General features: G+C 47.2%; 1 protein-coding gene across 1 annotated transcript in view; it reads right to left on the minus strand.

The window, feature by feature from the left end:
- Positions 1-13,001, minus strand: part of MYO16 (myosin XVI) — a 435,943-nt gene that overhangs the window by 53,567 nt on the left and 369,375 nt on the right. Inside the window, exon 31 of the mRNA XM_064585765.1 lies at positions 8,184-9,164. Within this exon, the coding sequence (XP_064441835.1) occupies positions 8,184-9,164 (981 nt within the window). The remainder of the gene's footprint in view (positions 1-8,183; positions 9,165-13,001) is intronic.

Below are 13,001 nucleotides of genomic sequence, written 5' to 3' on the forward strand. Positions count from 1 at the left end.
CCTGGAGTTTTGGGTGTGAAGAAGAAATAGATTTCTCAGCAATTCTGGGTAATGTACAAATTCTCGGGCATTGAGGTACAGTGAGTGTTCTGATGTAAATCTGTGTAATGTCAGATCTAGCTCATGCCTGCCATTGTCTGGACCCTGCGCTTTTGAGGACCTAGTCACCTGAGTGGGGAGCAAATGGAACAAGGTTGTTTGCTGTCTTATTACGATTAACATAGGCCAGTAGTTGCAAATGTGTGTGGGTACGAACGTTGCAGATTTCAAGGAGAAACGAGAAAAAGATGGAAGTAAAAGCCAGAGTAGAAAAAAAAATCTGTGACGCTTCGCACACAGTGGATGCTAGGTGACCGTTGTGGACTCATGGAACGGAGGGCTGGATAAAGTGATACTGGACAGAGCTAACTCTCAGGTAGTGTGAGCTTTTCTAGGCTAATCTGAGGATTAACCATAAAAATGATTCAAGTTGGCATAAAGGACCCGAACACTGGTAGGTAATTAAGAAATAGGTTTTCCTCTGCCAATACTCTTAAGGAGAAAGAGAACATGGCACCAATCCAGCCCATCTTTAGGGAAACTTTCCACGCACCATGTTGCTTTTAAGCGTTTCTTCACAAAAGGAAGAAAACCCCAGGATGTTGTATTGTGTAGCAATAATGAGATGCAGATTGTCAGGAAGGTCTTTCTTAACTTGCTTAAGGAGAGCTGCTGAGTGCCTCACAAGATAAAGCACCGGGCTTCTCTTCGGAGCCCCCCGTGGGAGTTTAATTCACAATCCCGTATAGAGACCCACAATACCCAATAGCTGCTTGCTTTAACGGGTTGATAGCATGACAAATATTTACTGGTTATGAAAGATAATCCACTTCTGAAAAGACTGCCTCTTTCTTTCTTCTTCTTCAGAATTCCAGGTACAATAGCTTCTTCTCCCGCTGACAGCGCATCATAGAACATCCCAGTTGTGATGGTTTCTCGGCTGCATTTGGCTCATTTCAGAAACGACGAGCTATTTATGCAAGACACATATCTCTGCTAAGAGTGGCAGGCTAGTGGCTATGGATTCACAGCTAATATGTTCAGGTAATTTCCCAATATAATTCACATGACTCAAAGGTTACTTTTTGATCGGGTTGATCTACATAGTTAATTGTCACCATCCTCTGCTTGGTTTTGCTCCTGGGTTTCAAAGGATAACAGAGCAGCATGGTCCAGTGGACATCCACGGTCATGAGACCTGTGGGCTGAATATTTCCCCAACAAATCCTGCTTGAGGGGCAAGGACTGGAAGCCGGACAAGAGTATTTGGTCCAGACGTGTTTCTATTACCTGCATCTCTGTTTCCAGATTGACATAATTCAGAAACTAATGAATTGCTATTGTTTTTGGTTTTTGTCTAGAACGTCACCAAGAGGCGAATGATGGAGGCTTTTTCGAATGTCTTTCTCCCATCCCAATCATGGGGGCTGTTGAAAATCACTGAAAAGACAGAGTATGCCCTCTTCCCATATCTTTCCCTGGTCATGAGTTTCCATTTAACTTCAGAAAGGGATGATTCTCTCAGACAGAGACTTTGTAGCAGTTAAAATTTGTAATCGTTTGTGGAGACTGAGAATGGCCTCACGGAACAGAAATAGAAATTTCTCCCGAGTTTCGGAGAAAGGAGCCGTGTCTGATTCCTGACTCTGGGATAGGTTAGTTCCTGTGATTATGGGAGAGTCACTTAATCCCTCAAACTCTCAGATTGCTCATTAGCCAAGGGGGAGGCTAGCACCTGCTTCACTCGCCTCACACAGGGCCGAGGGTCTGGGGACATCTGCGTGCTTGGCCAACAGGAAAGAACCACTCACAGACGTCGGCTATTAATATTATTAACAGAATACCATTAACAAATGTTCCATCGCATTTCCGAGTATTTTCCATTACACGAGGTCATATGCGCATACCCAGAAGTGCTACTAACCCTCTGGGTCATCCCCCTCCTCCGGCTCTTTGCAGTCTTTGTTGGGGAAGATCCGAAGAGTTCCTGCTGAACTCCCACGTGGCGAGGAGACACAATGGAGCGCATTCAGAGCTGTGTTGTGGACCTTCCAGGTAGAAAGCTCGCCCTGCCCTGATCCCATGCAAGGCAAGGAGTGCCCTCTGTTCTCTCTCTGCCTTTTCGGCAGCCTTCACTCCCGTGCTCTAATGGGGCCCGTGTACCCTGAGCTCACATGTCCCCATGCACACATGACGCCTCTCCACCAAATCAGGAACAAGCCCAGCACTGGACTCATGGGCCACCTGGAGCTCAATTACGGACCCACCAGTGGTTTATGACCCTTCGGCTAAAGCCTCTCTCCTCCACTAGAATTTCACTCACCAAAACCGGACGGACCCGCCTGTGTCCTATAGTCGGTAAGAGAGCAGGGACAACACGAATTTCTCCATTTCTCGATTCCCAGTAGCAAGCCCCGTGCTTCCACTAGGTAAATGTATTAGGGAATTAGCTCTGCGAGTTAATGCAAGTCCGTTACGGGCCCCCAGTTGCACAACAGCCCTGGAGGAATTCTTGGGCACTTATAAAGAGAAGGTGCTATAAATTGCGAGAAGAAGGTCACAAACGTTCACAACAAATATTAGACATTTAAAAAAAAAAAAACTGTCCCATTCATATAGAAGACAAAGAGCTTTGTGCTGTTAACGTAGGTAAGTTTGGCTACTGATCAATCTATTAAAAATGAAAGCTTATTTCTAAGTGGAGATGAGCTAAGTATGATTTGGGAGATTAGAAACACTGCAAACACATCCCAAATACAGAGGTTCCCTGTTACTGCAGAGGGGCTGAGAACTTGGTGAACACAGTCCTTTTCTCACACAGAGGTAGCTTCTCCTCCTGTCAAAGCTCGGGCTCATTTGCACGGGGAAAACCTACACAGCACGTCCTTGCCTCCTAGCCACTTAGTGAGAGACAGAGAACTTGCTTCTCTGGGGTGTTAAGCTCATCTTTCCAAAGGACTTACTCATTTGGAAAATAAGGGACATTTAATGTTGACTCAAAATTGTTCCAGAATGCAGAGGAATGCCTTGTTTGCATGGGAGGCAGACTCTTATTGAGGCAGGAAGGCAGACACATCAGTAAACTATGTGCTTGTCTGTCCACGCCCTTCATGATTTTCAAGATGCCTCAGGCCACCCCCCCCATCTCAAGGCCACCCCCCCCATCTCAAGCCCTCCCCCCAAATAAATCATGACGGAGAGAAACCGAGCAGGGAGGGAGGAAGACAAGCAGTCCCTGCACAGGACAAAGTGCTAGAAGAACCCGCATAGAGGCAGGAAGCCTATGGGATGCCAAGCTCTGCATCCCATTCTGGGAGGTCGAGATTTGCGTGAAACAGAGCAGTTTCCTCTGCTGTGATCTCACTAGCATGAGGCAGAGAATGAATGAAGATGGTGTCCAAACTTGTGCTTCAAACACAAGGACACAATGGCAGCTCACAGGCATCGCCCTCGAGCAAGTCAGACCTCTGCCGGCCATTTCATGACATTTCAGTGATTTTAAAGCATTCTTGTTACTAAACAATGAATAAGCAGCTACTTAACTTGGCGTGGAAGCATCTAAACCTCATAAAATACTGATTTCAGAAGCAACTGTATGTCTTTTGCGACGTTGGTCTTTTAGTTCTGTTTGGGTGTAATACTTAGACATCCACCCTTTTCAGTTTTATCTTTTGTGGTAGTACGGGGGGCTGCCTGCACCAGCTGCCCACCTCAGGGGCTGCCCTCGAAGCCCATGTAGAAGATCTCGCAGGCCAGTGTTCTTTCAGTAGAAAGCTAACCCCTGAGAATCATTTTGTCGCTATCGTGAAAAATGATGCCCTGGTTTCCAGAAGCGGGTTTCTCTTAGGAGCCTCAGGCTCAGGTCAGTGAAGGCTGAAATGGATCCACTGGTCTGGACAAATTAAGGTGATGTAGTAAATCTTTTATTTTTTTCTAAAGGACTTTTTAAATTAAGTATTTGTAAATATTTATTAATAAACTGACTGGACAATGGAATGCACTTCAGAATAGTCCAGTGGGGAACAAGGTGGGTGGGCAAGACTGGAGATGAAGCAAGATTGGCCATGGAGAGAGTTCATTCATGTATTCCCTCTACTTTTGCGTATGTTTGAAATTTTCCATAAGGCCAACTGTAAAAAGAACTCCCTTTTAAACAAATGGCCCTAAGGGATAAAATACTAAACTGTGAAAGTTCAGCTATAGAACACTGATTTAAAACTCAAAATATTCTTATTCAGAATGTGTATGCAATAAAATAAAGCATTTGAAATGAACAGTGATTTCCATTTGGCTTAGGTGATTTTCTTTAAGTAAAAATACCTCAAGGGCTAGGTCTATTAAATACAGTCATATGTCAAGCTGCTTTTTTTCAGGTAGGTTTTCATCAAATAGGTATTTAATAAACATCTATATGCAAAGAAATTCTGTACATTTTTTGTTGTTATTTACATCATTTTTAACCACCTATTTATATCTTATAAACTATGGATGAGAAATATCAAAAGTAATAAAACAATTTTTGTAAAAATATTCTGCAAATCAGACTTTTTCTTAATTCAGCCGGGCTCTCCTCCTTCCTTCTCCAGATGTCGGAGGTGTGCTGCATTTTTGTCAAAGTCCTATCAGCCTGGTCTTTTCAATGAGTGGAGAATGACATGCTCATTTTATTTCATGTTCTAGATGAACGCAACCGGACCCTGGGATACCATTTGGAACAATGGAGCACCCTAGTGGCCTACACAAGCCAATGAATCTCTCCTTCCATTCGAATTAGGTCTCACGATTTTTGAAACGAAGCAACTAGAAATAATTGGCATAATATTAGTCATATTCTGTCAGATGAAAAACATTTTGTGACCGAGTGGGATAACTGCATCTAGAAAGGCATAGGTAATTAAACATTTAGTCACTCTCAACGTTAAGGGCCAAGTGGCCCACATACGCTATTCCAAAACTGTATATATACTCCCAAGCTGTCACGTACATGTTTCGCATTTTAAATTTGTGAAACTGTTTTCTTCACCCCAACTCTAGGACCCCGACTTGTTGTACCTCAGGCAAGCAAACGTGAACGTTTAAACCCTTGTCCTCTGTTTCCTGCTGTCCGAGGCACCACCGTGCTGGTCGATAGAACTGCTTCTGCAGCAGAATCACTGCACTCGAGTCATGTGATGTCGCGCATAGTAGGATGGCGCTGAGAGCAAGGGGGTCTGCTCTGTGCCTCATTTTTTCCCATCTGTGAAATGGGGATCATAGTAGCAGAGAGCTTCTCGTCTTGAGAGAATTAAATGGGTCATGGAAACAATGACTGCCCAGTAGGCACTACAGTCATTGGCTGTCAGCATCATTCCTCTGGGGCTGTGGGCCCATCACCATCCGCATCCTTCTGTCTGCACGCGTGCATCCTGAATTCTTAGAATCTGAGTGACTTCATATGCCTCAGGTCACATGCCCTCAAGTCAATAGAAAATCAACCGTTTGGGGGAAGATAATATCTGTGAAGTCCTATATCTAAGTCTGCAGAATAGTGATGGAGCAGAATTACACACCATAGGACTTCATGACTTCGTTACTACACACAACTCATTGTCCTTTCTGTTTTAACTGGAAATGCCCACAGCAGGGTAATAGGGAGCAGTGTAATCTCCTCAAGGTCACTTTCCAAAGAAGCGAGGGGAATATCCTGAACGCTTCTGCAAAATTTGCAGAACAATTTCCCCAGACCACAAATCCAAGAAATGAGCTGTAATTAATTTAGGTGCCTGGAGGGTGAATTAGCCGCCCACTGGATTATTTGGTAAGAAAGCCATTTCAGGTGAAAATAAGAACATCTTTAAATATAAAGAGGGTAAAGTAGACGATTTAAAGCCTTAAAGGGAAGAAATCCCAAGACTACCGTAAATCATTAATAAGAGCCATTCAATTCATTCAGAAGAAAATGGATTACTGACTTCAGGATCAAACTGTGTAAACCTTAATCATCATATAGCAGCTCCAGTGATTAGTTTCAGCATGAAGACCTTTTCTCTTCCACATCTTATCTTTAGCCCCTTTTATTCTAAAAGAACAACCTATAAGATCCCATGAGAACATGCCATGCAAACGCACAAGCCTATTTCCCACATCACGGACCATCAAGAATTACCAAGTTCTCAAATGTGGAGTTGGAGCTCCAGTAATCTGGTGTGTGAGGATGACCTGGTCTCGTATTGTTAAATTTTTGGTTTACAGCTACCGTGCTGGGGCAGAAGTTGCCAATTCATGTATTTATGAGAAAGTCATAAGTGACTAAAGCCAATTTTTTCAAACAAAGAGTGTTTTGTAAAAGCCCACGGTAGAAAAACAGGTATTTTATAATTTTAGATTTGAACTAACAGTACTGTACTTGAGGTTTTGATACGTGTTCTCAAATACTGGCTTATTCCACCACAGGGAAATATAATTAGCAAATTCACGCACCATGCCTGGAGGCCCCACTGTACTTCTCACTACACTGAGTCCTCAGCTCAGGGATTTCCAGATGACAAGGTGTGTCTAGAAATCCATTCACTTCACTTTCCTGAATAGAGTCAAGAAGAATTCACCCAATTCCTAACTATGGTAATGAGCTTTATGAGGTTTTAATTAACTTTTAGTTCTAAAAGCAAATATTAATTTGTGCATTTAATGCTTTTCTCGTAGATTCCATTTTGTTCCTTCAAATATAATATATGACTTGTGAAATTCAAACATTCTTCTACTTACAAAGACAATTTCATCTATTAATGGCTCTGTACTTAAATTGTTAGTAAAACAAACAACTGGCATATTTATCTGAAGAATAAATAGGGAGTAGGTTATTTATTCATTTGCTAAGTGTTGTTACCTCGATCTACTTTTCACTTATTCAGATTGCTTTCTAGATTATTTCTAGAGTTTTTCTAATTTTCCTAAATGGAAAAGTAATTTTCCTAATCAAATGATGAAAGCTAACATGTTTATATATTTTCTTTTGGAGAGACAGCAAGTGCATGTGTGTATAAAAAGTTACATCATCAAGCAACATTTTATTTCCAATCCTACCACTTGACCTTGAGGGGGCCTTTACCTCTTCACCTCAAAGTTTCCCATCTGTCTGTAAAGCGAGGATGTTAATAGTTGCCTTTTACCGGAAGGGGTGGGTATTAATGGCATCAAGACTAAGGAGACCTGTTAGAACTTCCTTAAAGAGAAGAAGCTTTATATTAATGTAATTGTTCCTCAAAACACAGAACATTGGGAAATACCTTGCTTTTGTATAAAAGCCTTAGGAGGTTTTTTCTGGGAAGATGATTTATGTCATTGGTGATTATTATGCGAACCTTCGGCAAACAACACCATTGGCACAGAGGTTACCTTATCTGAATGAAGCGGCATGTGGTTAGCAAAAATTCCTTATGGGGATCTTTTTGTTAGCTATCTTCCGCTTTTACAGGAACACAAACTACAGGCTCTTTTTCTTACACAGGCAACAGCCGGTGGCTGCAGTAGCCGGGGGTTTTGCTCACTAAGTGAGTGGACTGTCAGTGCAAGCCACGCCTTAGGCTGAGCTGCTCCATGGGAAGATACAGGAATTCACAGACGGGAGTTAAAATGCTCCGTGGGTGGTACGTGAACAGAAGAAAAGTCCTTCACCCAAAGCACTATCAAGGTGAGCAGTATCAAGTACAAGGCAGTGATGGGCAGGTCTTCACCCCAGACACCTGGCCTGGAAGTGAGATGGACAGCCAGACAGAAGGGCACTCAGGCATTCACGGCGAACCCTGAATCAAATGGGCATCGGCCAGATAATGCCACCAAAATGTCCAGTTCCGCGTTAGAAGGGAGCCTTATTAGAGAAAAGAGAACAACAGCTCAAATTTAATCTTGCTCCAATCCTAAGTCATAAAAACGTGCTGAACCCAGTTTTAGCACTGTGTGTTTTTCTATCAGAGCCTTTCCGTGCAAACGGAAATGTGCGTTCTTACCCCCTTGCCCACATGGGCCGCATACGATTTTTCACGCTCTCGTCTGCCCCAAGGGCCAGCCACGGGCCTCCCGCAGCGCGCGCGCGCTTCAGCCCGCGGACCCCGCGGAGGCCCAGACGGACGCCCACCTCCGTGTGCCCCCCGCTGTCGGTCCCCTACCTTGGGGCTCCCTGATCCTCCGCCCCGCCGCCGACTTCCGCAGCACGCTCCTTCCAGAGCTGAAGAGGCTGGAGAGCTCGTCCAGGGGGCTGCCGGGCGCCCTGCGGGTCGGGGGGCTGCAGGGCCCCGGCGAGGAGGGGCTGGCGCTGGCCGCCCGCCCGGGGGAGTAGGGGGCCTTGGGGGAAGAGCCGCACGCGCCCCCCGCGGGCGCCGAGCCGGGCGGCCGGGGCGCTTCGGGCACGTCGGGGCCGGCCGCCCGGCCCGCGCGCCCCGCGGGCTCCGGGGGGAAGGCGAAGTGTGGGGGCGGCGGCGAAAGGGGCGACGCGGGCCTGTCGCCGTCGCCTTTTGGGCTCGTGGCGCGCTGGGGAGACAGGGGGCTCGAGCCTTCGGCCTGCACCGGGTACTTGAGGTTGGTCTCCAGCACGGGCAGCTGCTTCACCTCCAGCGGCGTCAGGGGCGACTCGTCGGACGCGGGGGAGCAGGTGACGGGGGCCGGGGGGAACACCAGGAGCGGGGGACGGTGAGGGAGCAGGTTGGGGAAAGGGGCCGGGATGTCGCACGCGTCTTTGCAGGGCCCGGCGGCCCGGCCGCCCCCGTCGCCGTCCTCCCAGGAGCCGGGGTTCCGCCCGTCGCTCGGCAGAGGGGGCGACGCGGACGCGTCGGGGGGCGCGAAGCACTTCATCTCCTCGTACACGGCCTCGGCCTGCTCGGGGCTGCCGGCGCGGCCCGCCATCTCGATGTAGACGGGCTCGGGCTCGGGCTCGGGCTCGGGCGGGGCGCGCGCGGGGGGCGCGGGGGGCGCGGGGGGCGCGGGGACCCCGGGGACCCCGGGCGCGCGCCGCGGGCCGCCTCTGCGCCGCGCGCCCGCCATGTCCTCCGAGGAGCCGCTGAGCCGGGTGTTGGGGCTGCGCTTGGGCTTGCGAGGGGGCACCTTCTTCACGGTGCTGTAGTCGTCGCTGTGAGGCCGGGGCCGGGTGAGCACTGCAGGGGGACAGCGGAGGGATGGCCGGTGTTAGCCAGACCCCGGGCCCCGCGAGCACCCGCCTGCCTCCCTCCACCTTCCAGAGCCCCAGACTGGCAGGCAGGAAACCTATTCAGATCTTGGAGCTGGAGGCCGCAGCTACCCGTTGGGGAGGGGGTCATGCGGGCAGCAAGGCGCCCGGGATTGCCAGCCACCTGCGAAGGGGGCGTTCCCGGGGAAGCCCTGCGAAGGGCCTTTCCGGTCTGCTGCTGGAACCTACTAGACCTGAACGCTTGGGGCCTGATGCAGCTGTGAGGTAAGTGTTGGCTGAACCCATCCTCACGACTTTGGAGACCAGAAAATAAAGACTAGGGCCAGCAAGCACGTGAGCTAGTTACTGGCATATGGATGCTTCCTGAAGGAAATTCCTGAGCTCAACGTAAGGGGTATACAGTGAACAAAACACCAACAGAAACACCACGGTGCATGGAGAGATTATTTTCTTAGAAAAGAACTTTATGAAACACGATGCTTGGGGTGAGTTTTACAACATATTTGAATCCTTAAGAGAAACACACATTTAACAGGGAAATCAAGAGTGCAACACTGGGCGCCTGGGTGGCTCAGTCGTTGGGCGCCTGCCTTCGGCTCAGGTCATGATCCCAGGGTCCTGGGATCGAGCCCCACATCGGGCTCCCTGCTCAGCGGGGAGCCTGCTTCTCCCTCTCCCACTCCCCCTGCTTGTGTTCCTGCTCTCACTATGTCTCTCTCTGTCAAATAAATAAATAAAATCTTAAAAAAAAAAAAAGAGTGCAACATTTCACTAAGAACTTCTAAGGTGGAGCGGTGTCCTGCTGGCTCAGTGGGGAGGGCACGGGACTCTTGATCTCAGGGTGGAGAATTTAAGCCCCACCCTGGGCACAGAGATTACTTAAAACAAAACAAAAAACAACAAAAAACTTCTAGGTGGAAACTTCTTAAGTTGAGATGGGAGATATTCAGAAAAACAATGAACGAGGGAGAAGAACCACTTAAATATGACCCTAAAACACTTATTAAAGGTTAATGTTAAAACAATTCCAAAAAAAAAATTCCAAGAGACTTCTTTTTCTAATATATTTTTACTACATATTGTAATAGTGTTCTTATTAACTATAATTTCTCTCGAAACTGAGATGGTAATTTCAGAAAATTGTGTAAGGTTTTGCTGAAGTAGCAAAACTTCTCGAAAATCTTCAACTATTTCATTAATTTGGTATTTTACTAATCTGAAGGAATTTGTAATATAAGCGCAGCTAATTTCGCTGAGTTCCCGAGTGATCTGAGGCAGCCCGGTTTTTCTGTCATTATGCATGTATTACAGCGGTGTCCGTCTCCAAGTGGGGTATCATGACTAAAAGTAAGGGCTCTGGAGTCAGATCTGGATTCAGATCCCAGAGCGACCATCACTCATGCAGTCATTCACTTAGTCGCGCATTCAAGCAGCATTTAACTGAGACACATTCGTGAACACAGACGGAATGTTCCGTACCTTCTTCTGCCCTAGCGGGAGGTGTCAGACAATAAAAGCAAGTAAATGAAACAGATGAGTAAATTCTCTCGCATGTTGGAATGTGATACATGCCATGAGGACCAGGAACAGCAGGCCACAATAAGGGGGTCACTGAAGTATGTGTATGTGTTGGGGGGGTCAGGGTGCAAACTATAACTCAAAAGAGGTCTTAGGAACATCTCTCTAAGCTCCAGTATCGCCACACGCAAAATGGTGATTATCAGTTACTAACTTAGAGGAGTAAAAGGGAGGCATACTGTATGGAAAGTGCTCAGTTCCTACTCTGGCACACTGTAAACATGAATCCAATGGGAGATATCCAAGAGAGAAAGGAAAAGAACAAAGCTAATTTTCTAACCCACTGGACATCTTTGTAAGCCAGCATTACACAGGGTTCCCCAAAGTAGCCAACTTCTAAGAGCAGAAAATACCCAAAATGCACAATTCTGTAATTCATAAGCATTATTCCAAAGGCTTTCTAATGTGCTAAAAGAGAGCAGCTCATAAGCTTCTAGAAAGTTAATGAACCAAACAAATTTTTAACATTAGTATTATGGAATTGTTCTGAAGATTTGAATAATTTAAAGGATTTGTGGCAGATTATATTTTCCAAAACCAGCTTCAACAATATTTTTCAAGCCCACATGCTCGTCCAGAACCTTGAAACCAGCAGGGCCTCTGTGACTGCCCCCTGATGAATAAACTATGACTAAGGGGAGGCCACCTGCCTTCTGAGGCTGGCTCATGGGCAGTACGGCTTCTGTCCAACTCCTGCTCCCCTGGGATGCGTCTTGGCGGCCCTGATCTTTCTGCATGAAGTCGGTCTACCCTGGAGCAGCCCTGCTGTGGAGAACCCGCGGAAAGGCCGTAGAGGTGAGAGATGCCAGGCGACCCCATCTGCTCCAGGCCTCAGCTGTCTGGGTTTCCCCGGCCTAGACACCAGAAATATATAGTGAACTGAGTCTTCGATGATTCCAGCGCCGGCCACCGTCTGACCACAGCTGTGGTCAGCCCAGCCAGCTGCCGGAGCAGTGGGAGAGAGAGGATCATCACTGTTCTTTTAAGCCACTGCAGTTTGGAGAGGTTTGTTACACAGCGACAGAGGACCATGCCGACATTGGTCCCATGGAGTGCTGCTACAAAGTAGCTTGAAGGGTATGGCAGCAGCTTTGGAAGATCGGAGGAGCCTTGAAGACAGTGTGAGCGGAAGCGTGGTGATCCTCAAGAATGCTCTTGGGGAGGCTTCCAGGAAAGGGAGGAAGATGCTGGAAGCTGGAGGAAAGGCCGCCCTTATTAGGCCACTGCAGAAGAGTTGCCAACAGTGTCCCCTGCAATGATGTGGAAAACAGAAACCATGCTCAAGGAGCTGGAGGATCTAGTGAAGGACGGCTGCAGGCAGAGTGTGAACGCTGCCTTCTGGATTATTCTAGCTGTCTCTAGTAAAATGTGAGAGTAAAGACATAAGCTAAAGAAAGAGCTAGTAACTATAAAGGAGCCAGGACTTTCTCTCTCTCTCTCTCTTTTTTTTTTTTTTGGAAAATAACATGGCTCCTCACTGCCCGGCTGTCCAGATAGCAGATAATTCTGAAGTGGACGTGACTTCCAGGCAGAGATGAAATCTGGGGCATTTCCCTGAAAACCTAGCTAAAGATGAAGCCAAGGTCATGACTTTGAAACCCTTTATCAAGACCTCAGAAAGATCTGAAGCAGTGTCTCGTGCATCCTTCCCAAGCAGGAACACCACAGGCCTTCTAAGAATATCAAGAGTATCGCTCCACAGAACTCCCACAGAGAGCCCAGATTAGAGAAGAGGTTGTCTCAAAAAGTTAGTGTCTGTGGCTTTTCACCATTGGAGGGGATTACAGATTGACTCACACGAAACTCACAAAGCTTTTAAAGGAATTTTATCAGTGTGCACCGAAAGGGGCACAGTCATTACAAAATGGAGAGTTCTGGTGCCTCAAAATTTTATGAACAGAAGGCAGGCTGAGAGAACTATCAACCCCAAAAAAGGTGCCTCGAGTGGATTAGGAGTTATAACTCAAAGGTGAGCCAAAATTACAGAGCATGGGCCTAAGAGCCATGGAAAATCATTTGCACCAGGACTCAATCCTACTCAAGCCACGAGCAGCCTGTGCCCAGGTGTCCTTCGGAACTGCTGAGTGCCTCCCAAGCTCCCAAGTCTCAGGTCAAGAGCATCCACACCCATCCTTCCAGGGTCTGCTTACTGCAGGGAGTAGAGAGCCTATCTTCGGATAGAATGGGGCATCCTGGAAGAGCTGTCCACCTGAGCAGCCAGGAAGCC

The sequence above is a fragment of the Mirounga angustirostris genome, unplaced genomic scaffold (assembly GCF_029215605.1).
Source record: "Mirounga angustirostris isolate CCGP_5_RB_7025 unplaced genomic scaffold, mMirAng1.0.hap1 SCAF_3, whole genome shotgun sequence".
In the NCBI taxonomy this organism is placed as follows: domain Eukaryota; kingdom Metazoa; phylum Chordata; class Mammalia; order Carnivora; family Phocidae; genus Mirounga; species Mirounga angustirostris.